Genomic DNA, 25948 nt, shown 5'->3' with positions numbered 1-25948 from the left:
TTAGGAATGTCTTTGAAGATCTCAATATGAAAATCTTCAATTCGAAGGGTTGTTTGGTAATGCAGGTTCAATATTTTGTCTCGCTCCTCCTTTGATCTTAGAGTTATAAGACAATCTCTGGGTCGATTCTTCCTCTGCCTTGCTCCCAGTCTGAAAGCGCTTTCTATCTTAAATTCTTCTTTATCCAGCTCCTGCTTCCAAAAGTCAGAAAATTCTTTTGTCAGATAGTCCACCAGGTTGTCTTCTTCCTTTTCCGGCACAAGTCTGATCCTTAAATTCCTCTCCTTGCGTTGCATATCCTGCATAGAAAATGCCAGTTCGTATTCGTCTAGTTTCTTAAACACTGGTGGAAATTTTCCTTCAGCAGCAGTGATGTATTACAATATTTTAATATTTTTTTTGGAAGCCGCCCAGAGTCGCTGGGGAAGCCCAGCCAGATGGGCGGGGTATAAATAATAAATTATTATTATTATTATTATTATTATTATTATTATTATTATTATTATTAAAGGACACATTTAAAGCCAGGTCATTTGTCCTCCTTTTCCTTCCCGTTCCAATGTTTGCATTCATCAACAGATTGGTAATGCTATGAAGATTGTGTGGCACCCCCAATCTCTGCCGAGTAGTAGCAAGATTCAGGGAGGTTCCATATGCTTGCCCAGGGTTGTGTTTCCATTGAGAAAATTGAGGAATAGTGGAGGTGAGTACTTAAGAAGTATGGTTTATTTGACACGTATTTAGATGAGATGCTTTAGATGAGATTCTTGCATAGCAGCGGGTTGGACTAGATTACGCTTGGGGTTCCTTCCAACTCTACAATTCTATGATTTTGCTTGCAGATAATGTCTTCAATAGGGACGCGGGTGGCGCTGTGGGTTAAAGCCTCAGCGCCTAGGACTTGCCGATCGAAAGGTTGGCGGTTCGAATCCCCGTGGCGGGGTGCGCTCCTGTTGCTCGGTCCCAGCGCCTGCCAACCTAGCAGTTCGAAAGCACACCAGTGCAAGTAGATAAATAGGTACCGCTTACTGGCGGGAAGGTAAACGGCGTTTCCGTGTGCTGCGCTGGCTCGCCAGATGCAGCTTTGTCACGCTGGCCACGTGACCCGGAAGTGTCTCCGGACAGCGCTGGCCCCCGGCTTCTTAAGTGAGATGGGCGCACAACCCTAGAGTCTGGCAAGACTGGCCCGTACGGGCAGGGGTACCTTTACCTTTACTTTTTAATGTCTTCAATGGAGGAGGTACAGAACATTATACCCTCAACATCATCATCTTAAGAATAACTTACTGATTGCAGACTCGACTTCATTTGCTCTGTCAGCCCATATAAGCAATTCACCTGCTAACTTCTCAGCTTCAGCAAGTATTTCAGAATCTGAAAGGTTTGGATAATTTAGGTCAGTGAGATCTCAAACAGCTATTCAACTCTATAAAAAGGCTGTTTCCCTATAACTTACGTGACAGAAAAGTAAAATATTATCTTAAAGATTTCAGAATAAAACATTACAAAGGAGGTCAAATACAGAATACATATTTAACATAGTAGGGCTGGTGAGTGTGGGCTCTGCCCCCTGGGCCAGGTGGAAATGGCCTTGCAGGGAGCTGCCTTCATGCCCCACAGCCGGGCGATGTTCCTCTGGCCTCATGAGGAGCCTCTTCAGTGGGGCTGGTGAGTGTGGGCCTCACCCCCTAGGCCAGGTGGAAAGGGCCTTGCAGGGAGCTGCCTTCATGCCCCACAGCCGGGCGATGTTCCTCTGGCCTCATGAGGAGCCTCTTCAGTGGGGCTGGTGAGTGTGGGCCTTGCCCTATGGCCAGGTGGAAAGGGCCTTGCAGGGAGCGGCCTTCATGCCCCACAGCCGGGCGATGTTCCTCAGGCCTCATGAGGAGCCTCTTCAGTGGGGCTGGTGAGTGTGGGCCTTGCCCTATGGCCAGGTGGAAAGGGCCTTGCAGGGAGCGGCCTTCATGCCCCACAGCCGGGCAATGTTCCTCCGGCCTCATGAGGAGCCTCTTCAGTGGGGCTGGTGAGTGTGGGCCTTGCCCTATGGCCAGGTGGAAAGGGCCTTGCAGGGAGCGGCCTTCATGCCCCACAGCCGGGCGATGTTCCTCAGGCCTCATGAGGAGCCTCTTCAGTGGGGCTGGGAAGTGTGGGCCTCACCCCTAGGCCAGGTGGAAAGGGCCTTGCAGGGAGCGGCCTTCATGCCCCACAGCCGGGCGATGTTCCTCCGGCCTCATGAGGAGCCTCTTCAGTGGGGCTGGTGAGTGTAGGCCTCACCCCATAGGCCAGGTGGAAAGGGCCTTGCAGGGAGCGGCCTTCATGCCCCACAGCCGGGTGATGTTCCTCCGGCCTCATGAGGAGCCTCTTCAGTGGGGCTGGTGAGTGTGGGCCTTGCCCCATGGCCAGGTGGAAAGGGCCTTGCAGGGAGCGGCCTTCATGCCCCACAGCCGGGCAATGTTCCTACGGCCTCATGAGGAGCCTCTTCAGTGGGGCTGGTGAGTGTGGGCCTTGCCCCATGGCCAGGTGGAAAGGGCCTTGCAGGGAGCGGCCTTCATGCCCCACAGCCGGGCAATGTTCCTCCGGCCTCATGAGGAGCCTCTTCAGTGGGGCTGGGGAGTGTGGGCCCTGCCCCAGGGCCAGGTGGAAAGGGCCTTGCAGGGAGAGGTCTTGATGCCCCACAGCCGGGCGATGTTCCTCCAGCCTCATGAGGAGCCTCTTCAGTGGGGCTGGTGAGTGTGGGCCTTGCCCCCTAGGCCAGGTGGAAAGGGCCTTGCAGGGAGCGGCCTTCATTCCCCACAGCTGGGCAATGTTCCTGCGGCCTCATGAGGAGCCTCTTCAGTGGGGCTGGTGTGGGCCTCACCCCATAGGCCAGGTGGAAAGGGCCTTGCAGGGAGCGGTCTTGATGCCCCACAGCCGGGCGATGTTCCTCCGGCCTCATGAGGAGCCTCTTCAGTGGGGCTGGTGAGTGTGGGCCCTGCCCCAGGGCCAGGTGGAAAGGGCCTTGTAGGGAGTGGCCTTCACACCCCACAGCTGGGCGATGTTCCTCCAACCTCATGAGGAGCCTCTTCCGTGGGGCTGGTGAGTGTGGGCCTCACCCCATAGGCCAGGTGGAAAGGGCCATGCGGGGAGCGGTCTTCATGCCTCATAGCCGGGTGATGTTCCTCAGGTCTCATGAGGAGCCTCTTCAGTGGGGCTGGTGAGTGTGGGCCTGCCCCATGGACAGGTGGAAAGGGCCATGCGGGGAGCGGCCTTCATGCCCCACAGCCGGGCGATGTTCCTCCCACCTCATGAGGAGCCTCTTCAGTGGGGCTGGTGAGTGTGGGCTCTGCCCCCTGGGCCAGGTGGAAAGGGCCTTGCAGGGAGCAGCCTTCTTGCCTCACTGCCGGGCGATGTTCCTCTGGCCTCATGAGGAGCCTCTTCCGTGGGGCTGGGAAGTGTGGGCCCTGCCCCCTAGGCAAGGTGGAAAGGGCCTTGCAGGGAGCGGCCTTCATGCCTCACAGCCGGACGATGTTCCTCCAGCCTCATGAGGAGCCTCTTCAGTGGGGCTGGTGAGTGTGGGCCTCACCCCATAGGCCAGGTGGAAAGGGCCTTGCAGGGAGCGGCCTTCATGCCCCACAGCCGGGCGATGTTCCTCCGGCCTCATGAGGAGCCTCTGCAGTGGGGCTGGTGAGTGTGGGCCTCGCCCCCTAGGCCAGGTGGAAATGGCCTTGCAGGGAGCGGCCTTCACGCCCCACAGCCAGGCTCCCAGTTTTGTTCCTGTTGAATGCTATGAATGGGGATATGAGCTTGGGGTCCAGCATTTCCGAAGGCAAGTGGTAAGTGAGAGGATGGAACGTAATTCTTCTTCCACCTACTACTATCTTACTGTAGTCCAGCCACTTCACAGTGACTTTTCTTCCTGCTGAGTCAAGAGGCTGGGAAGAAGCTCTGCTATGGGGCAATACCCCCTGCTGGAGCAGAGGCAAGAAGTGGCCCTAAGTGTATGGACTATAACACCTTACTTACCACTCCTTCCTTGGAGGGATGGTTTCTGTTTGATCATGAAGTCCCTGATAGTTTTCATTGCTATATCCATATCAGGTGATTTGTGATCCCGTTTATGAATATCTATGGAAGAGTTAGAAGGGGAAGAAATGGTGAGTCAGCTGATGTGACAGTACCTCCACCCCAGAATTGCTGCGGCTGATTTGTTAGCAATTTTTAAAGGCTCTTTGCATCTCAAAGGAAAAGTGTTTAATGAAGCATCAGGCAGCAGATTGGGCAGCATTCCAGTAATAAAACTGCATTAAAATGAAACATGTAAATCACCCTGTGAAGGGTGGTTGATAAACTGAAGACCTCTTTTGTTTGAATTCTGCTGTTCCGACCACTCAGTGAAACAGACCATACACTTGTTTTTCTAGGAGGAAAGTGGAACAGGGAGTTGCAAGGTAGGACAGGTGACTGCACAGGTTGCTTCATAATGTTGGCCTAAGAAGTCTCAAAGCAGTTATTGAGGGGCTAGAAACAGACATTCATTTCAATGGGTGAGATTTAGTCACATCCTTACCTTACACACTGGAATCAATGGGAGATAAAAGGGCTTAGCTGTGGTTGGATTATGGTGACACTTTTGAAAGCCAACCAGGATAACTCTAAAGGCTACACAGCCTAGACTTACACAGACTAACTGCTCCAAATGCAGCAAAAAACAGGACCAGGCACAGCATCACTACAATAAATGTACCAATGGAAGAGAGAAAGAACTCTTCTATCTCATGCAAAACAGCAGCGAGTTTTCCTTGATGGACAAAAAGAAAGAAAATCTGCTTAAGTATCATGGCTAACTTTTTTGCTTTTTCATTTCAAGTGACAGTAATGGATCCAGAAGTACTCCTTCAGAGGGAGTCTAACCCCATCCAGAACAGGCCATATCCCACCCATCTTGTCTAGGGAACCACCCACTGACTGCACCTCAGTCTTGTCTGGATTAAACTTCCGTTTATTGGCTCTCATCCAGTCCATTACTGAGGCCAGGCATCGGTCTAGTATGTCAACTGACATACCTGCAAATGTAAAGGGGAGATAGAGCTGTGTGTCATCAGCATTTCTCACAACACACTCCAAAATCTGGATGACCATACACTGCATGGATGATAAAACCGAACTTTGAGGAACCCCGCGTTGAAGGCTCCATGGCGCTGAACAGAACTCCCCAAGCACAGTCACCTAAGCAGGACTACAACCATTGCATAGCAGTGTCGCCCAATCCCAGCTCAGTCAGAAGAGTTTGGATTTGATATCCCGCCTGCCACTCCCTTTAAGGAGTCTCAAAGCGGCTAACATTCTCCTTTCCCTTCCTCCCCCACAACAAACACTCTGTGAGGTGAGTGGGGCTAAGAGACATCAAAGAAGTGTGACTGGCCCAAGGTCACCCAGCAGCTACATGTGGAGGAGCGGAGACACGAACCCAGTTCACCAGATTACCAGTCTACCTCTCTTAACCACTACACCACACTGGCTCTCGGTCAGCCCCTCCGGAAGAATACCATAGTTGATGGTATTGAAAAGCACTGCAAGATCAATGAGGATCAACAAGGCACACTTCTCCTGCCTTTCTCCCAGCAGAGCGAAGGCTGTCCTATTGTGAAATAGCTTTAATAAACGAGGTCCCTACAGGATGCTTGGCTTGAGATTCTCTTTGTTGCATGCTTATTTAAAGGTTTGTTCCCTCACCTGGGCGAGGAGCAGTGGTATAGAGATAAAACCTTACCACATTGTGGATCAGGGGAGAACACAGCCTGAGGCTGGCATAGCACTAGTTTGCTTGGCTAAAGGAGCCTGTTGGAGTGACAGAGCACGGCTGGCTTTTCTCCAGCCCTTCCCACTACGACTGGTCACACGTGCCTCCTGTTGCTCTCCCACTTTTCCTTTCCAGTGTGTTCCTCGACTAGGCTATGAACCAGTTCTATGTGTGCTGCATACATACCTTTTCTGGGAGGTGGTTTTCGTCTGCGTTTTAGTATTGACCTGGATGCCACATTAGATCTGGAAGAGACATTGGATCTGGAAGCCACATTAGATCTGGAAGCCACATTGGATTTGGAAGCCACATTGGATCTGGAAGCGGCATTGGATCTGGAAGCCACACTGGTTCTTGAAGCTGCATTGTGGTGTTGGGTCACATAGTATGTAATTTACTTGAACATCAGCGAAAACTTGCAAAAAAGCCATTGTGTGCTAGCAGCTAAATCCCAGTAGGGTAAATTCCTGAAAAACTTGTAGCTCAGGAGCAAAATCGTAGGCAGTGATGATCCTGCAGGAATTCAGTTTTCAGCTCTACTCTGCAAGACAAATCTCATTTCTTTTTTTTTTTAATGGAGTAACAAGCTTGGTGGAACAGGGGAATGATGTGAACATAGTGTATCTTGATTTCAGTAAGGTTTTTGACAAAGTTCCCGATGATATTCTTGTGAGGAAACTGGTAAAGTGTGGGTTGAATGAGGTAACTGCTAGGTAGATTTGTAGCCGGTTGACTGACTGAACTGAAATAGTGCTCACTAATGGTTCCCTGATTCAGGTAGGAAGCCATGTTGGTCTGACACAGTTGAAATAAAAAATTAAAAAATAGTCCAGTAGCACCTTAGAGACCAACTAAGTTTGTTCTGGGTATAAGCTTTCGTGTGCATGCACACTTCTTCAGATACACTGAAGGAGCAAGGGATAGTATGCAGATATATAAGGGTCTCGTGACTTCTGCTTCAGTGTATCGAGCTTATATCCAGTACAAACGTAGTTGGTCTCTAAGGTGCTACAGGACTATTTTTTAATAGTTCCTTGTCATCCTGGGGAAAAGTGACAAGGGGGGTGCCACAGGGTTCTTTCCTGGGCCCGTTGTTGTTCAACAATTTTATAAACAACTTGGATGAAAGAATTGAGGAGATGCTCATCAAATTGGCAGATGACACCAAACTGGGAGGGGTAGCTAATGCCATGGAAGACAGAATTGGGATTTACATAGGTTTTGTCATTTCTTGAAACATTGTTGCCAAACTTGGCACAAATGTTCCCAGGGTGGGGGTGGGGGATGGTCTTCACTGCCATTTAGATACCAGGTTCCATTTTTGTGCCAGTTGAGATATCAGCCCCAAACTCTGCAGAAAGGAAGGCTCAGGGTCTCCCTCCCAGGAGGTACAGGAAATAGTAGAAACAACTTACGTTCTGTAAAGGTCAGGCCTCCCGCCATTTTAACTGCTCATTTGGATTGGTGCCTTATGTCATCCTGCATTCAGAAGCATATAAAGGAATAGACAGTTAGCAGAACTTCTATGAAAGAATTTAGTGGTCAAAAACAAAATCAGAGTAGCAGTCTGCAGAAGCTCACCTCTTTTTGTTGACAGGACCTTATTCTTAGCTGCCATCTTATCTCCTCATTTTGAGTGGTGTCTCATCCTGGAGTTCTTCTAAGAGACCATTTAATGGATTAGGCTGTTAAAATAATGTCTTAAGACAAACCTACTGTTGAAAGATTGGACGTGGGTGGTGCTGTGGGTTAAACCACAGAGCCTAGGGCTTGCCAATCAGAGGGTCGGCAGTTCGAATCCCCATGACGGGGTGAGCTCCCGTTGACTGATCCCTGCTTCTGCCAACCTAGCAGTTCGAACGCACATCAAAGTGCAAGTAGATAAATAGGTACCACTCCGGCGGGAAGGTAAACGGCATTTCCATGTGCTGCTCTGGTTCGCCAGAAGTGGCTTAGTCATGCTGGCCACATGACCCGGAAGCTGTACGCGTCTCCCTCAGCCAATAAAGCGAGATGAGCACTGCAACCCCAGAGTCGTCTGCGACTGGACCTAATGGTCAGGGGTGCTTTTACCTTTACTGTTTAAAGAGCAGTCATATCAAACTCTTCATTATACAAGGAAGTAGACATGAAAAGCTCTCTGGCATCCTGTCCCCACTTCATTTATAGATATGGAATTTCCTATTCCCTGAAAATACAGTGGGAGAGAAGCAGACTGCTTTTGTCCCACTGTAATAGGGCAGCTGGGGCCTTCTGAATTCTAGCTTAGTGACATACTTCATGCAAACGGCTCCAGTTCAATCCACAGCATTTCCCATCAGAAGGATCTCCAGCAGGAAGCCTTAGAAAGACCTCTCTTTTCCAGAGATCGTGGGCAGCTGTTGCCAGTAGGGCTAAACAGCACATTGGGCAGGACAACCATGGCCTTAGAAAAAGGCAGCTGACTACGAGTGACTTATCCCCTTTCCCCTTTTGGATACCGTGGTGCCTCCCGGAGTCTTCTCTCCGTCTCAGCTTCTTCCTGCAGATGTTCCTTCCTTCAACGGCTCCAACCACCTTCCGCTTTGATGCAGAACATTCCAGAGTTCCCATTCAGCTTCTGCTCCTCCCTGATTGGGACTGGCAAGCAGCCAATCAGCATTCCATATATAGCAGAAGTCCAGAAAAATATCTAGTTTAGTTATTGCTTACTCCACTTCCCTAGTACTCTCATGCAAAAAAGTGACTTTCACGAGTATCTTTGGAATGCTGCAAAGGACAGGTGTTATGTACTGAAGTTCTCACCCTGGGCCAGCAGGGGGATACTGTAGATAGTTTTCGCTCAGGTCCACATATGCAAATAAGGGATTGAAAGTGACGTTCAGTGATTGGATAGTTACAGAAAGTGGTTACTGTTCTAGTGGGGCTCTCTATAAGCAGGCTGGCTGAACCCTTCAGCTCAGTTCTGTTCTGGCCTGTGAATAAACAAGAACTGTTTGAAGAATCACTGTGTCGTCTGATATGTTCACCCACAACTTAACAACAGGCATGTTGTGTCCCCTTTAAGCCCAGGGCTAAATGACTTCTGGAGAACTTCTTCAATTAAGTGGATGAGCGCCCCCACCCCTCAAATTGTTGGATTTTTCTTCTTCTGAGACTAAATTTGGAACATGGACTGTTATCCCACTTAACCCTAGGCATTAAATATTTATTCAGGTCCAGCAGAGTTCCACCCACCATGTCAACTACAGGCAAGCAATTGAAATTTAAAAGTATAATTTAATGGACCAAAATAACTCTTAAGGGCAGGAGAACACTATGGGACAAATCCAGGCTTTCAAAGAAATTAAGCATAGAAAGTGTAACTGGAAAAAGGAGTGAAATTGCTTGGCCTATGTTTGGATCTTGTTTATCTTGTATAGGGTTAGGATGCCAGGTGCACTGGGTTGCGTAGCAACAGTACAACACCGGAAGTCAGGCTTGCTGACTTATCCACCCTCACTTTAGAACTGAACTGAGTGGGACAGAGGTTTTTCTTAACCAGGAACTCTGGAAAAGGATGACTACTGGAAAGCAGGAAAACTCTGATGTTCAGCTGGAAGACCGCTGGAGCTGTGGATTCTCTGTTGACCCCACTGGTCGAAGTGTTGTGAATTGCTAACTGATAGTGGGCCCATGCCTGGCAGGTTATGAGCCAACTGATGTCTGCAAGTCGTAATAAGAAACAAGACAAAGGGGACTGAAACACTCACAGGAAGACCAATTCTCTCAGAAATAAAGAGACGCCACTGCTCTGACTGCAGGCAGGGTTGGTCTGGGGGAAGTGAAATGGCTCCTCCGCCTAGAGAGGCCACGAAGACCCTTTCTGTTGCCAATAGGGGGAGTAATCCCTAAAGACAGGAGTGTTGTGTGTCCCCCCCCCCCAATCTGGTAAAATGTTCCCCTCTAGCAGGTATACTAAATCAATCTTCCTCCACTTGGTCCCCTCCAATGCAACCTGTTGGTTAGGGCTGAGGGTACCTAGAAGGCACTGGGTTGGGAAAGGATGTATTGGATTAATTATTGCAACAGAACGTGGGCTACGACTGAGTCCTCCTTGCTTTATTTTCCAGGAGTTTCCATTATCTGAGGTTGCAAAATCAGGTCACCTGAGGATGCAGGATTGACAAGGGGCTTTTGAGTGCTGGTGTCAGACACCTCATCTCTTCCATGCCCTTAATTCCATAATCTGGATAATTGACCATGGCTTCTATTAAAGGTGGGTCGATTCATTGTCCACGAAGAGTTTTAATTGAACCATCGTTTATCAGGCTTCTTCTTACATATGCTTCTTTTTTGATCAAGACGGGGAAAGTTCTCCCAACATCGCAGTGGTGTTGTACACTTTGCTTTTATTCCACAAGCCCTTTTATTATGCAGGTCATCTGGCTTTCCGACTACCCAGTAACTGAAAAGAAAAGGAAGCACAAATCAATGAGTCAGTCAAAACCAAATTATCCACATGGGATGTGTACTTTATTTCAGCATTAAGAGATCTCCCTCTCTCAGAACCTCAGATTCCAGGGCATTCAATGAAGCTGGCCTGACAAAAGAAAAGGCTTCTTCACACAGCATGAAGTTAACCTGTGGAACTCACTTCCACAGGAGGTGGTGATGGCCACGAACTTGGAAGGCTTTAAAGCAGAGGCTCCCAAACCTATGTGGCCTACCACCTCCTTTCAGGAAAAAAAAAGAAATACACAGCACCCGCCCTGGAAACCAAGATTTTTTAAGTGAACAAATAAAAGATGCAGTGACAAGTTTGCATTCTTTTATGTATCTATATTTCTACCCAGTGCTATTTTTCTAGAAAAAAGATGCCAGAACTCACCATGAACTCCTCCCTCTTTCTCTTTGAATGGCAATTGCACCCACCTGAGAGATCCCAGAACTGAGTTCCTGTGAGTTCCCCCTGAAAAAAGCCCTGTTTCTACCTATGTCCTACAACCTAGTAAAGAAAGATTAAAATTCCATGGAGTGGACCAGAGTTAAGACTGCCGGCTCAGTCCGATCCATCCTAGGGGTGGAGCCGATTCCGCATCCTGCCTGCCATGGGCCAAATAGGCAGGCAGTCTGCAATCCACTTCCTGGGTCTGGGTGAAGCCAAAAAGGGTTCTAGCCTGGGAAAACCTCTCACCTCCAGCGCAATTGCCAGATCCAGGGGAACTTTTGCTGCCAACCCACAACGGAGCCCTACCTGGCAGTAAGCGTCATTACATAACAGATGAATCTTCTCTTCCACCCCACTTATTTTTATTCAACGCCCCCCTGGATTGTTCCAGTGCCCCCCAGGGGGCAGTATAGCACACTTTGGGAAACATGGATTTTAAGGATGATGACTTCTAGTGTTATGAGAGTAGGAGAAAACCTTTTCTCTATCCTCTTTCTCCACACTCATTAGTTCTGAGTGGACATAGGACCTTGCGGTTCCAGTAGATTCTTCATTCTGTAGTGCCAGAGCTAATTAACTGGGATGATGGTGGTAGAAAGCAACAATAACCACTGAATGATACTATGGAACAAAGCAAGCCTTGTGTACCTGCATTCCTACACTTTAGCAAACATTTAAGAAGCAGTAGAATTCCTCAAACTATCATAGTTTAACAAGATGAGGTCAAAAAGCATTGCTTGGTCTTCTAAAGAATGGTGGGGAGCAGAGCTGAGGGGGAGACAAATGGGACATGCTGTCGCCACCCTGCTCTAGTCATGGACTGGTCATGTTGTTTGGATGCCTGATTATTGTCTTCCAAAGTAACTACTCTATTCTGAACTGAAAAATGGAAAGTGTAAAGTCGGTGGTCAACAAAAGAGGTTTAGAAATTCTCTCAAGGCAAATCTAAAAAAAATGTAGTATAAACACCGACAATTGGGAATCACTGGCCCATGAGCATGCCAGTTGGAGAATTTGTTGTTGTTTAGTCATTTAGTCGTGTCTGACTCTTCGTGACCCCATGGACCAGAGCACGCCAGGCACTCCTGTCTTCCACTGCCTCCCACAGTTTGGTCAGACTCATGTTTGTGGCTTCGAGAACAGTTGGAGAATAGCCTTTACCAAAGGTGTCACAGGCTTTGAAGACACTCAAACTCAGGACGAAAGGGAGAATTGTGCTAAGAGGAAGGCATGTTTGGCAAACCCTCACCGTGATCAACTCCTGCCTGGAAACGAATGTCCCCACTGTGGAAGGATGTGTGTATCCAGAATTGGCCTCCATAGTGACTTACGGACTCAGTGTTAAGACAATCTTACTCAGCTACAAGTGATTGCTAAAGAAGAAGAAGAAGAGGAAGAAGAAGAAGAAGAAGAAGAAGAAGAAGAAGAAGAAGAAGAAGAAGAAGAGGAGGAACGTTTTGAAGAACTACAGTGTCTATCTACATGGTGAGGGTGGAGAGAGACTGTGAGAAGGCAAGGGTGAGGGGGGCATTTTGCTAGGTGGAGTCCTAGGTGGCTGGTGCCCATAAGTAGTGGCAGAGTGGAAGGCAAGGAGACAAACCATATGTGGAAGCAACGACTGGAAGAACCACCTCCACTCCACCCAAGATTGGTTGTAGGTATAAGGAGGCTGAGGACAGACTGAGGTTGGTGAGACACATTCGCCCTACTGGACCAGCCCCCGCCATGTGGGGCGATTTCTTGTCTCAGTGTGGAAGCCCTTCATTGTTGAGCATGAAACTACTATCAGGCCCCGTCAAACTACGCAGCATTACCATTTCTGACGAAGCTGGACAATATAATATTGCTTCCTTTCTACAAAACCGCCTTTCTGACATGGAACATAAAATGCAATTGAAATAAAATACTGTGCTGGGTTCTAGATGCAGGCAAAGGACAGGAAGAGCTTTCAGTGAAGAACAAAAAATGAATTCTTAACAAAGTTTCTACAATATAATAAACAGAGAAAGGTTGCTTATAGACTCACCCTCGGAGAAGGGCAGTTTCATCTATCCATTTCCATCTGCCCATATAATATAGCCCAATCCAGAAGTCATGTTGTTCGTTTTTAATTGCATTTTCCAGGAACTCCTGCTAAAAGCACAATCAGAAAGTCTTTCATAGGAATGAGAGGCCAGAATCCCCTCTCAGGTCATCCCCAGACTGTGGCCCCATCTGCACTGTGAAGTATCATACCACTTTAAACACTCAATGCTTCCTCCAAAGTTTAAGAGACTTTAGAGAGGCCTCCGGGACGCTGCTGCTGCTGCTGCAGATGCCAAAAATGGTTTTAAACACTTAAATGAAGGACACTGACAAACTGGAACGTGTCCAGAGGAGGGCAACCAAAATGGTCAAAGGCCTGGAAACGATGCCTTATGAGGAACGGCTAAGGGAGCTGGGCATGTTTAGCCTGGAGAAGAGGAGGTTAAGGGGTGATATGATAGCCATGTTCAAATATATAAAAGGATGTCACATAGAGGAGGGAGAAAGGTTGTTTTCTGCTGCTCCAGAGAAGCGGACACGGAGCAATGGATCCAAACTACAAGAAAGAAGATTCCACCTAAACATTAGGAAGAACTTCCTGACAGTAAGAGCTGTTCAACAGTGGAATTTGCTGCCAAGGAGTGTGGTGGAGTCTCCTTCTTTGGAGGTCTTTAAGCAGAGGCTTGACAACCATATGTCAGGAGTGTTCTGATGGTGTTTCCTGCTTGGCAGGGGGTTGGACTTGATGGCCCTTGTGGTCTCTTCCAACTCTATGATTCTATGATTCTATGAAATGTTTTAAAAGCGTTTTTAATTTGTTGCACTTTGATTGGTGTTTTTTTCTGTTACTCATTCATTCATTCATTCATTCATTCATTCATTCATTCATTCCCCTTTCTCTTTGTTGGGGTGGGACAAATGCTTAGCTAGGGTGGGGATTAGTTTAATTTTAGCATAATTGTTTTTGGCTTTGTTTTTACTTTTACTATCTTGTTAGGCTATTGTATTGTTTGTATTTTCCTTTTTAAGGGGAAAGGGTCAGGGCTGCCTGGTAGTGGGTCTGAGCCAACAGAATGGCTGAGGCAGGTTCCACAGGGGCAGAAGCACAGAGACATTTGATCTCAGAGATTATGGGCTGGAGGAGGAGTTACGCTAAGACCAGACCTTGTCATTACTGAGGAAGCAGGCTTTGTCGTTGTTTGAGGACCATCCCTGCCTCCGGGTCTGGTCCTGACCGGAAGAATACTGGAATCAGCAAGGGAAACCCACATGACCTGAAGGTGCTGCTGTGTAATTTCAGGTCAATGATGAATAAGACCACTGCCATCCACGACCTGATTGTGGATGGAGGACTTGAACTGGCATGAGTGACAGAGACTTGGTTGAATGAAGCAGATGGGCCTGTTCATGCCGCTGCTTGTCCACCAGGTTTCTCTTACGCACAGCAAACCAGGTCATGTCAGCGGGGTGGGGGGTGGGGTTTGCAGTGATTTGCACCAGGCGTCCTATTGGGTAGACCCATTTTTCTGAGTGCATGTTCTGGAAGTTGGGCAACAGGATTTCTTTTGGTGTACCAACGTCCCTGCTGCACCAAGGATTCCCTGTCTGAGCTGTTTCAGGTCGTGGTGGATGTGCTCCTGGAGACACCTAGTTTGGTTGTCCTAGGGGATTTTAACATCCATGCTGACACGAACTTACTAGGGGCCGCTCGGGACTTCGTGAAATGCATAGCCTCCATGGGTCTGTCCCTAAATAAGTCTGGCCCAACTCATAGCCATGGATATGGTTAGACCTGGTGTTCACCTCTATGGATGATGGTGATCCATAGAGTAAAAGTGAAACAAAAGAAGTGCCATGGTCAGATCACTTCCTGGTGCAACTGGACTTTTCCACTACCCTTCCCCTCTGCAGGGAGGTGGGATTGATTCGGATGGTCTGCCCCTGCCACTTAATGGATCCATATGGTTTCCAGAGAGTGGTAGGGGATGCTTTATCCCATGTTGATGGCCTTTCAGCTGATTCCCTGGTGACCCGTTGGAATGCGGAGTTAACCAGGGCTATTGACTGTCTGGCTCTGAATTGCCCTCCACCTGGTACGCAGGCTAAGACCCTACCTGCCCGTGGACTGTCTCGCCAGATGGTGTATGCTTTAGTTATCTCCCGCTTGGACTACTGCAATACGCTCTACTTGGGGCTACCTTTGAAGGTGACTTGGAGACTGCAATTAATCCAGAAATCGGCAGCTGGACTGGAGACTGGGAGTGGCTGCCAAGACCATATAAAACTGCTCCTGAGAGATCTGCGTTGGCTCCCAGTACGTTTCTTAGCACAATTCAGAGTGTTGGTGCTGACCTTTAAAGCCCTAAATGGCCTTGGTCCTGTATACCTGAAGGAGCGTTTCCACCCTCATTGTTCACCCCAGACACTGAGGTCCAGCAGCGAGGGCCTTCTGGCGGATTCCTCACTTGGAGAAGCTAAGCTACAGGGAACCAGGTAGAGGGCCTTCTTGGTAGTGGCACCTGCCCTGTGGAACGCCCTCCCATCAGATGTCAAGGCGATAAGCAATTCACTGGGAAACAAAAATTTTGTTGCATTGACACCTGCAGTTATTCTAACCTAATTTCGACGTGCTGATTTCATATCTGAAGTTGGTTTTGTTCTGTAAGCTCTAGTTTTTTTTGCAATTCATGTTTTTCACTTTTTACTGTAATCTTTGTTTTTCACAATGCAAGAATTCAATATTTTATTAAACATATAGCCAAAGTAGTACAATATGAGTATAAATGTAAGTGACTTATATAGCATTGAAGATGGCACGTATAGCATTGAAAATGACATGTATATCTATGTACAGTTGGAGGTATTCAAAAAAATGTATTCCCTTGGGATACACAGTATGCTGGGGAACAATTTTTTTCCCCTTTTCTGTTGCATGAGATTTTTCAAGTGTTCTTATATGTTCTTTCAATGCTGATTTCAAATCTGAAATCGATTTTTGTCTACGTGCTATAGTTATATTTCAATTTCTGACTTTTGCCGATAAGTGGGGATAAGTGGACACTGACACGTTGATCTACCCTAACCACATGGTAATTATTGTTTTGCAAACTTAATTTTTCTTTATTTTTATAGTTTTGTAACCTAAATATTTGTATTTTTCCGATCGGACCATGGCTGCTTCTTTAAGTAGACAAAAATATGTAAACAAGCCTGTTTGAGTGTTCACATATCTTCGGATATCTGCTGCTGCTGTGCACCGGGGCTGAAGAGTTACAGAACGTCCTGTGCTGTGCTCCAGAGGGAAGATGCCCAGAGAAGTTTCAAGTGCGGGTGCTTTGCATCATTGCCCCCCTGGTGTTTCCCACAATCCCTTCCCCCCTCAGATTTCAAAGTGGGTTATCTATCCATCCCACTTCCCACAGAACTCTGGGAATTGTAACACTGTGTGGAGAACAGGAGGTCTGCTAAAAAGCTCTCAGTCTCTTTAACAAACTTCCCAGGATCCTTTGGGGGATGCCATGACCGTAAAGTGGTACAATCATGCTTTAATTGTATGGTGCAGCTGTGGCCAAAGTTTCTTGCCCAGGAAAGCTTAAAATCAAATTGCAAAGGATTATTCATGCCATTTCTATATACAGTGTTCAGCTAGCTTACCTCCTCTTTGTCGTTTTGAATAATAATCAATTTGGATTTTTTATTCTCACAAAGCCTTTCTGCATCATGCCAGTATACTAGCCCTTCATCAAATAAATAGAGAGCCTCTTTGTATGGCTGCCACTTTTGACGATGATTTGATGTGAGGTCATCTTTGAACGAAGCCAGAAAGTGGGAAGGTGGGGGAAGAAAAGCAAATTTAGCAGGAGCTGGGCTGAAGGTCTAACAGAACCCCCCCATAAAGTCATTATGAATTACATACTGATATTTCATTACAATCCAGCAAAAGACATGGTAGCTAACACTCTGAAAGGTTTGTTCTAATAAAGGACACATTTAGCCAGGTCATTTGTACTCCATTTCCTTCCCTGTTCTACTGTTTCCATTCATCAACAGATTGGTAATGCTATGAAGATTGTGTGGCACCCCCAATCTCTGCTGAGCAATAGCAAGATTCTGGGAGGTTCCGGTTGCTTGCTCAGGGTGTGTTTCCATTGAGAAAATTGAGGAATAGTGGAGGTGAGTGTCATTAAGAAGTATAGTTTATTTGACACATATTTAGACAAGATACAGTGGTACCTCTGGTTAAGTACTTAATTCATTCTGGAGGTCCGTACTTAACCTGAAACTGTTCTTAACCTGAAGCTTCACTTTAGCTAATGGGGCCTCCTGCTGCTACCGCACTACCGGAGCACAATTTCTGTTCTCATCCTGAAGCAAAGTTCGTAACCTGAAGCGTATGTAACCTGAAGCGTATGTAACCTGAGGTACCACTGTACTTCAAATGAGATTCTTGCATGTCAGTGCAGCCTCCTCCAGCCACATTGAATTCTACCTCTTTCCCCTTTCTTGTTCCCAGAACACCTTGCTCTAAGCAACTCTCCTCCCCCCACCCCAAGCCTCGTTTTTAAAGGTGGCATTTTTCTTGTAACCTATGTAATCATTCAGCATAACCTTGGCAACCTCCCCTCCCCAGAAATAGCCTGCCAGAAGTGCTTCACTATAGGGCATTCAGGACCAGGTATGTTCCAGGTGAGAAAAACCACATTGAGAGAGAGCTCAAATTCAATGGGATGCAGCGATCTTCTCAGTGTTTCCCAAACTTGGGTCTCCAGCTGTTTTTGAACTACAATCCCCATCATCCCTGACCACTGGTCCTGCTAGCTAGGGATGATGGGAGTTGTAGTCCAACAACAGCTGGGGACCCAAGTTTGCGAAACACTCTTCTAACTCCTAAACTTATTCTCTGATACCTCTTTGAATTCTCCCAGTCTTAACAAACAGTGGAACAGTAACAGAAAGGTATCCTGTTTCTTTCACAGAGACCTTACTGTGCGTGTCTACTATAGGAGAGATATAGTACTCATGGGAGATTTCGGCTACATTGATATCTGTGGAACTCACTCTGTCAAGAGTGCAAGTGAAGGAGTGGGTTTCTGTACAGTCAGTTTGAAATGGGACCCCCCCTTTTCTTCTTTCTCCAAGAGAGCATTTCTAAAATGCATTAACTTGAGCTGTTGAGCAAATGCATAACAAGAACATAGCTATATAAACAAAGCTCTCTCCTTTATTAGTCATGGCAATGGATGACCTTGGCTGTTCCAGTGGAGTGGGGATGACATGTCTGGGTCTTATCTTACCACACTCTGACACACAGACCTAGCCCGGGAATAGCGCCAGAGTGTGTTCTTGGAGTTGGTGACCTCTTGCTCCAAGATAAGAGTATAGGAACAGGAATACCCTTTTATGGTCAGAAGTACAGGAAGGAAAACCCTTTTATGGTTAAGAGTACCGGAGCAGGAACAGCTGTGATGTTAACCTGCGTGTACAAGCTGACGTGGCTGGATTCCTGGGGAAGGGGGGAGAGGGTGCCTGGAGGATATATATATACTGCATGAAATTTCTCATTTCTTTGGACTTGCTGTGGACTGACCACGCAAGTGCCTTTCTGCTGCTCCAGAGAGCAGAAATAAAGAACTCTTTCTCTGAACCAACCCTCGGTGTCATTTGACTTCCTTCCTCTCGTCTGGGAGCAACGCAGAGCCCGCAAATCGGTAAAGTCTAATAAGGCTACATAAGGTCCAACAAATTCCTCATTTGCCTTGCTGACAATGGTTGGCAGGGGAGAGTCACAGTGGTGGGGTGATAATGAGCAAATCCCAATTTGAGGCACAATGACCCGAGGTCTAAGCATTGGAGGGGTCCCTGTTCACCTCTTATGGAGGGTGAGGCACTTCAGTCTTCATATCCCAAACTACCAGAATTCAGCCAACTTCCACCACCAATTAGGAATCCATTCAAGGAGGAGTTTATCAATTCACACAGCCACAAAAATCCAAAGTCACAAAACTCTCATCCAAATTTCTCCCTGAATTTTGGAGGCTCGAGTTGCTTGGTCTTTTTCTCAAAGTGGAATGGATAGATTCTAGAGGATGGTGGGACCTTTATACCTTCAACAGCTGTTCAGATGAGGGGCTTTCAGGACATGGGTTCCCCTTATCCTCTGATTTCTCAGCATCACCATCTAAAGAATAACTTACTGATTGCAGACTGGACTTCATTTGCTCTCTCAGCCCATATAAGCAATTCACCTGCTAACTTCCCAGCTTCATCAAGTATTTCAGAATCTGAAAGGTTTGGATAATTCAGGTCAGTGAGATCTCAAACAGCTGTTCAACTCTATAAAAAGGCTGTTTCCCTATAACTTGTGACTGACCACATTCTAGCATTCTGGGTGGTCTGTAATCTGCTGAGTATTGATCTGACCCCCCCCCCATAACGCTTTGTATTTTTAAGAAAAATCTCAAGCGGTTTACAGCATATTAAATTAATTAAAACAAAAATAAAACAATCTGAAGAAAGTCAAATATAGAGTATACAGTCAATGCAACATAGCAGAAAACTAAAATATTATCTTAAAGATTTCAAAATAAAACATTACAAAGGAGGTCAACTACAGACTACATATTTACCATAGTAGGGCTGGTGAGTGTGGGCCCAGCCCCCTAGGCCAGGTGGAAAGGGTCTTGCAGGGAGTGGCCTTCACACCCCACAGCCGGGCAATGTTCCTCCGGCCTCTTCAGTGGGGCTGGTGAGTCTGGCCAGGTGGAAAGCAAAGAAGCTCTTCTATGGGGCAATACCCTCTGCTGGAGCAGGGGCAAGGAGTGGCCCTAAGTGTATGGACTATGACACCTTCCTTACCATTCCTTCCTTGGAGGGATGGTTTCTCTTTGATCATGAAGTCCCTGATCATTTTCATTGCTAAATCTATTTCAGGTGTTTTGTGATCCCGTTTATGAATATCTATGGAAGAGTTAGAAGGGAAAGAAATGGTGAGTCAGCTGATGCGACAGTACCTCCACCCCAGAATTGCTGCGGCTGATTTGGAATCAAGGCTCCCCGTGTGTTAGCAATTTTTTAAGGCTATTCCTATCTCAAAGCAAAAGTGTTTAATGAAGCATCAGGCAGCAGAGTGGGTAACATTCCAGTAATAAAACTGCATTAAAATGAAACCTGTAGATTACCCTGTGAAGGGTGGTCTATAAATTGAATAAAATCAATGTGGATAAATAAAGGCCAGGTTACAACATCTCGTAACAACATTAAATAATTGAGATAAAGTAAAAGCTCAGAGTTAGGGCCATATCCAGTGCCGCAGTGTCACTGGTGAAATTGACTTCTGTATGGACAAGGAAGCTTTCTCTCCTGTCCCCTCCAGCCCAGCCCACCACGTGCCCTCAAAATTCCCACTGGAAGCAGAAAACCTAATATTCCCCACCAATACCCAGAAAACGCCTAATATTCCCACCAGTATATCTGGAAAACAAACAGATATTAACCAGGTGCCAAAATGGCAAGTGTTGATGCATTATATAATTCCAGAGCTAGGACATTTCACAATCGGGGTGCTACCACACAGAAGGCTCTTTTCTGTCATGCCACCTAATGGAAAGTGGGACAATGAGACAATCCACTCCTATGTCCAAGATCTAGGGACCTGAGCAGGTTGTACAAGACAATGTGGCCTTCAGACCCTTGGGATCCAAGTCAGTGAAGACTTCCTAGGTCAATACCAGAACCTTAAATTCATCCCACAAATGAATAAGTAACACATGAAGGGCTTAGACTTTTAAAAGGAGACACACACAAACATCTGATTGCTCTCAGAAATCAATATGATTTCCCTGTCCTTTGACAACTTTCTTCTACTCATCTAGGGCTAGGGAGAAGGTCAGAGAGGGAGGATGGCTTCCTAGATGACTTGAAGACCTCTTTTGTTTGCCCGTGAGATATCCTGCAGAACCTGTGACAGTCTCTTTAAGAGAAGCAAGCTCTTACCCAGCATGCAAAGATAAGAAAGACGAACAGGGAGTTGCAAGTAGGACAAGTGACTGCCCAGGTTGCTTCATAATGTTGGCCTAAAAAGTCTCTGGAGCAGCTAAGCAGTTATTGAGGGGCAAGAAAAAGGCATTTATTTGAATGGGTGAGATTTAGCCACATCCTTACCTTACGCACTGGAATCAATGGGAGATAAAAGGGCTTAACTGTGGTTGGATTATGGTGACACTTTTGAAAGTATTCTTCATACTGATGTAAAGCCAACCAGGATAACTCTAAAGGCTACACAGCCTAGACTTACACAGACTAACTGCTCCAAATGCAGCAAAAAACAGAACCAGGCACAGCATCACTACAATAAATGTACCAATGGAAGAGAGAAAGAACTCTTCTATCTCATGCAAAACAGCAGCGAGTTTTCCTTGATGGACAAAAAGAAAGAAAATCTGCTTAAGTATCATGGCTAACTTTTTTGCTTTTTCATTTCAAGTGACAGTAATGGATCCAGAAGTACTCCTTCAGAGGGAGTCTAACCCCATCCAGAACAGGCCATATCCCACCCATCTTGTCTAGGGAACCACCCACTGACTGCACCTCAGTCTTGTCTGGATTAAACTTCCGTTTATTGGCTCTCATCCAGTCCATTACTGAGGCCAGGCATCGGTCTAGTATGTCAACTGACATACCTGCAAATGTAAAGGGGAGATAGAGCTTTGTGTCATCAGCATTTCTCACAACACACTCCAAAATCTGGATGACCATACTCTGCATGGGGGATGAAACCGAACTTTGAGGAACCCTGCGCTGAAGGCTCCATGGTGCTGAACAGAACTCCCCAAGCACAGTGACCCAAGCAGAACTAGAACCATTGCATAGCAGCGTCGCCCAATCCCAGCTCAGTCAGTCCCTCTGGAAGAATACCATAGTTGATGGTAGTGAAAAGCAGTGCGAGATCAATGAGGATCAACAGAGCACACTTCTCCTGCCTCTCTCCCAGCAGAGCGAAGGCTGTTCTATTGTGAAATAGCTTTAATAAACGAGGTCCCTACAGGATGTTTGGCTTGAGATTCTCTTTGTTGCATGCTTATTTAAAGGTTTGGCTCCACACCTGGGTGAGGAGCAGTGCTATAGAGGTAAATTCTTACCACATTGTGGATCAGCGAAGAACACAGCCTGAGGCTGGCATAGCACTAGTTTGCTTGGCTAAAGGAGCCTGTTGGAGTGACAGAGCACGGCTGGCTTTTCTCCAGGCCTGCCCACCACGCCTCCTGTTGCTCTTCCACCTTTCCTTTCCAGTGTGTCCCTCGACTAGGCTATGAACCAGTTCTATGTGTGCTGCATACATACCTTTTCTGGGAGGTGGTTTTCGTCTGCGTTTTAGTATTGACCTGGATGCCACATTAGATCTGGAAGAGACATTGGATCTGGAAGCCACATTAGATCTGGAAGCCACATTGGATTTGGAAGCCACATTGGATCTGGAAGCGGCATTGGATCTGGAAGCCACACTGGTTCTTGAAGCTGCATTGTGGTGTTGGGTCACATAGTATATAATTTACTAGAACATTAGCTAAAACTTGCTACAATGGCACAAAATATCCATTGTGCGCTTGCAGCTAAATCCCAGTAGGGTAAATCCCTGAAAAACTTGTAGCTCAGGAGTAAAATCGTAGGCAGTGATGATCCTGCAGGAATTCAGTTTTCAGCTCTGCAAGGCAAATCTCATTTCTTTTTTTTTTTAATGGAGTAACAAGCTTGGTGGATCAGGGGAATGATGTGAACATAGTGTATCTTGATTTCAGTAAGGTTTTTGACAAAGTTCCCGATGATATTCTTGTGAGGAAACTGGTAAAGTGTGGGTTGAATGAGGTAACTGCTAGGTGGATTTGTAGCCGGTTGACTGACTGAACCGAAATAGTGCTCATTAATGGTTCCCTGATTCAGGCAGGAAGCCGTGTTGGTCTGACACAGTCGAAATAAAAAATTAAAAAATAGTCCAGTAGACCAACTAAGTTTGTTCTGGGTATAAGCTTTCGTGTGCATGCACACATTTTCAGATACACTGAAGGAGAAGTCACCAGACCCTTATATACAGTGGGTGGGTGGGGTGGGGTTTTTCTCAGAATGGTAGTGGGTGGTGGGTGATTGACTTAATGGGTATGGGAAAACTGTTGATGACTGTTAACGACTGCAATTAGTTCTACAGGAAAAAGCAAGAGATACCGTAGTATGCAGATATATAAGGATCTAGTGACTTCTCCTTCAGTGTATCTGAAGAAGTGTACATGCACACAAAAGCTTATACCCTGTACAAACTTAGTTGGTCTCTAAAGTGCTACTGGACTATTTTTTAATTGTTCCTTGTCATTCTGGGGAAAAGTGACAAGGGGAGTGCCACAGGATTTTGTCCTGGGCCCGTTGTTGTTCAACAACTTTATAAACAACTTGGATGAAGGAATTGAGGAGATGCTCATCAAATTGGCAGATGACACCAAACTGGGAGGGGTAGCTAATGCCATGGAAGACAGAATTGGGATTTACATAGGTTTTGCCATTTCTTGAAACATTGTTGCCAAACTTGGCACAAATGTTCCCAGGGTGGGGATGGGGGATGGTCTTCACCACCATTTAGATACCAGGTTCCATTTTTGTGCCAGTTGAGATATCAGCCCCAAACTCTGCAGAAAGGAAGGCTCAGGGTCTCCCTTCTAAGAGGTACAGAAACCCTGCCTTCCTGTGTTGCACTGAAGAGTAAAAAGTAGGAACAGCTTACGTTCTGTGAATGTCAGGCCTCGCACCATTTTAACTGCTCATTTGAATTGGCATCTTATGTCATCCTGCGTTCAGAAGCATATAAAGGAGTAGACAGTTAGCAGAACTTCTATGAAAGAATTTAGTGGTCAAAAACCAAATCAGAGTAGCAGTCTGCAGAAGCTCACCTCTTTTTGTTGACAGGACCTTATTCTTAGCTGCCATCTTATCTCCTCATTTTGAGTGGTCTCTCATCCTGGAGTTCTTCTAAGTGACCATTTAATGGATTAGGCTGTTAAAATAAAATCTTACCGTTTACAGAGCAGTCATATCAAGCTCTTTATTATACAAGGAAGTAGACATGAAAAGCTCTCTGGCATCCTGTCCTCACTTCATTAATAGACATGGAATTTCCTATTCCCTGAAAATACAGTGGGAGAGAAGCAGACTGCTTTTGTCCCACTGTAATAGGGCAGCTGGGGCCTTCTGAATTCTAGCTTAGTGACATACTTCATGCAAAAGGCTCCAGTTCAGTCCACAGCATTTCCCATCAGCAGGATCTCCAGCAGGAAGCCTTAGAAAGACCTCTCTTTTCCAGAGATCATGGGCAGCTGTTGCCAGTTGGGCTAAACAGCACATTGGGCAGGACAACCAATGGCCTTAGAAAAAGGCAGCTGACTACGAGTGACTTATCCCCTTTCCCCTTTTGGATACCGTGGTGCCTTCCGGAGTCTTCTCTCCGTCTCAGCTTCTTCCTGCAGATGTTCCTTCCTTCAACGGCTCCAACCACCTTCCGCTTTGATGCAGAACATTCCAGAGTTCCCATTCAGCTTCTGCTCTTCCCTGATTGGGACTGGTAGGCAGCCAATCAGCATTCCACATATAGCAGAAGTCCAGAAAAATATCTAGTTTAGTTATTGCTTACTCCACCTCCGTAGTACTCTCATGCACAAAAGTGACCTTCACGAGTATCTTTGGAATTCTGCAAATGACAATCATGTTCTGTCCCCTTTAACCGCAGGGCTAAATGACTTATGGGGAACTTCTTCAGTTAAGTGGATGAGCACCCCATCCCTCAAATTGTTGGATTTTTCTTCTTCTGAGACTAAATTTGGAACATGGACTGTTATCTCGCAGCTATTCAAATCCAGCAGTTCCACCCAGAATAATAATAATAATTTATTATTTATACCCTGCCCATCTGGCTGAGTTTCCCCAGCCACTCTGGGCGGCTTCCAATGGAGTGTTAAAAACAATACAGCATTAAATATAAAAAACTTCCCTAAACAGGGTTGCCTTCAGATGTCTTTTAAAGAGAAGATAGCTGCTTATTTCCTTCACATCTGAAGGGAGGGCGTTCCACAGGGCGGGCACCACTACCGAGACCATGTCAGCTACAGGCAAGCAATTGAAATTTAAAAGCACAATTTAGTTCTGAATATTTTTTAGCCTTCTACAGTGGTACCTTGGGTTACAGACGCTTCAGGTTACAGACGCTTCAGGTTATAGACTCTGCTAACCCAGAAATAGTACCTCAGGTTAAGAACTTTGCTTCAGGATGAGAACAGAAATCATGCGGTGGTGGCACCGGCAGCGGCAGTGGGAGGCCCCACTAAAGTGGTACATCAGGTTAAGAACAGTTTCAGGTTAAGAACAGACCTCCAGAACGAATTAAGTTCTTAACCTGAGGTACTACTGTATTTGGAATGCTGAGGTACAAAATATAATGGATCCAAAATACAAAAGTTATGTATTATTTGCATAGCACATTTCTGCTAGCAGCACGTCATCATCCACCCACTGGGCATGTGGTCTTTTTGTACCCAGGATCAAGGAGTGACCCCCAGTTACAAGTTAAGCGTCTTTCATTTTGGTTTATTTTTTGTAAGACAAGTGTGAGGTCGACATTTAATCTTGAACTGGGATTGGTCTTTATCCTATTGATACCTGGATTTTATGGCAGCAGCTTGGAGACCTCATGCATTGTGGTATGTTGTACCAAGGATGCTTCCTTCACCACATCTCTAGGCCACCCACTGTTTTCCCTAACTAGCACAGGTGTTACATCTTGTGCTTCAGGCCTATGCTATACTTCCCCAGTTTTAAAACTCCTAACTACAGTGGTACCTTGGTTCTCGAACATAAACCATTCCTAAAGACCCTTTGAGTTCCGAAGCATTTGAAAACTGAGGTACAAAGGGCTGTCTGTAAATTCAACTGAGAAAATTGAAAAAAACACACAGTAGAATCCATTCGACCTCCGAGTCACGTTCAAAAAATGGAAGCATTTACTTCTGGGTTTTCAGCGTTCGGGTTCCAAAACGTTCATCAACAGAGACGTTCCAGAATCGAGGTACCACTGTATTTGCTTTTGTTGCCTACACGCATTTGCTTCTGTTCATTATATGTTGTGCGTCTATTAATTGATTATTGGACATATATTGTCCAACACCAGGTACAGTCCCTGGCAGAACATGTGTTGGGGCATCCTTCAG

General features: G+C 46.3%; 1 protein-coding gene across 10 annotated transcripts in view; it reads right to left on the bottom strand.

The window, feature by feature from the left end:
- Positions 1 to 25948, bottom strand: part of LOC128420561 (C-type lectin domain family 4 member G-like) — a 55287-nt gene that overhangs the window by 16178 nt on the left and 13161 nt on the right. For 2 of the 10 annotated variants that reach the window (XM_053402172.1, XM_053402176.1), the window contains exons 2-7: positions 7358 to 7436; positions 7192 to 7255; positions 5963 to 6136; positions 4655 to 4774; positions 4000 to 4101; positions 1288 to 1374 (exon numbers count right to left, since the gene is read on the bottom strand). In XM_053402172.1, coding sequence (XP_053258147.1) covers positions 1288 to 1374; positions 4000 to 4101; positions 4655 to 4774; positions 5963 to 6136; positions 7192 to 7219 — 511 coding nt within the window. In that variant the 5' untranslated portion in view covers positions 7220 to 7255; positions 7358 to 7436. Of the gene's footprint in view, positions 1 to 1287; positions 1375 to 3999; positions 4102 to 4654; positions 4775 to 5962; positions 6137 to 7191; positions 7256 to 7357; positions 7437 to 9841; positions 10203 to 12711; positions 12819 to 16364; positions 16517 to 18904; positions 18992 to 19565; positions 19668 to 21003; positions 21124 to 22049; positions 22224 to 23475; positions 23540 to 23641; positions 23746 to 25948 lie in introns of those variants that run through there. The other 8 variants (XM_053402173.1, XM_053402177.1, XM_053402174.1 and 5 more) reach the window with 8 other exon arrangements.

Source organism: Podarcis raffonei, chromosome 9, assembly GCF_027172205.1.
Source record: "Podarcis raffonei isolate rPodRaf1 chromosome 9, rPodRaf1.pri, whole genome shotgun sequence".
Taxonomy (NCBI): Eukaryota; Metazoa; Chordata; class Lepidosauria; order Squamata; family Lacertidae; genus Podarcis; species Podarcis raffonei.
Note: the sequence above shows the minus strand (reverse complement) of the source record. Positions and strands in the feature narration are given on the sequence as shown.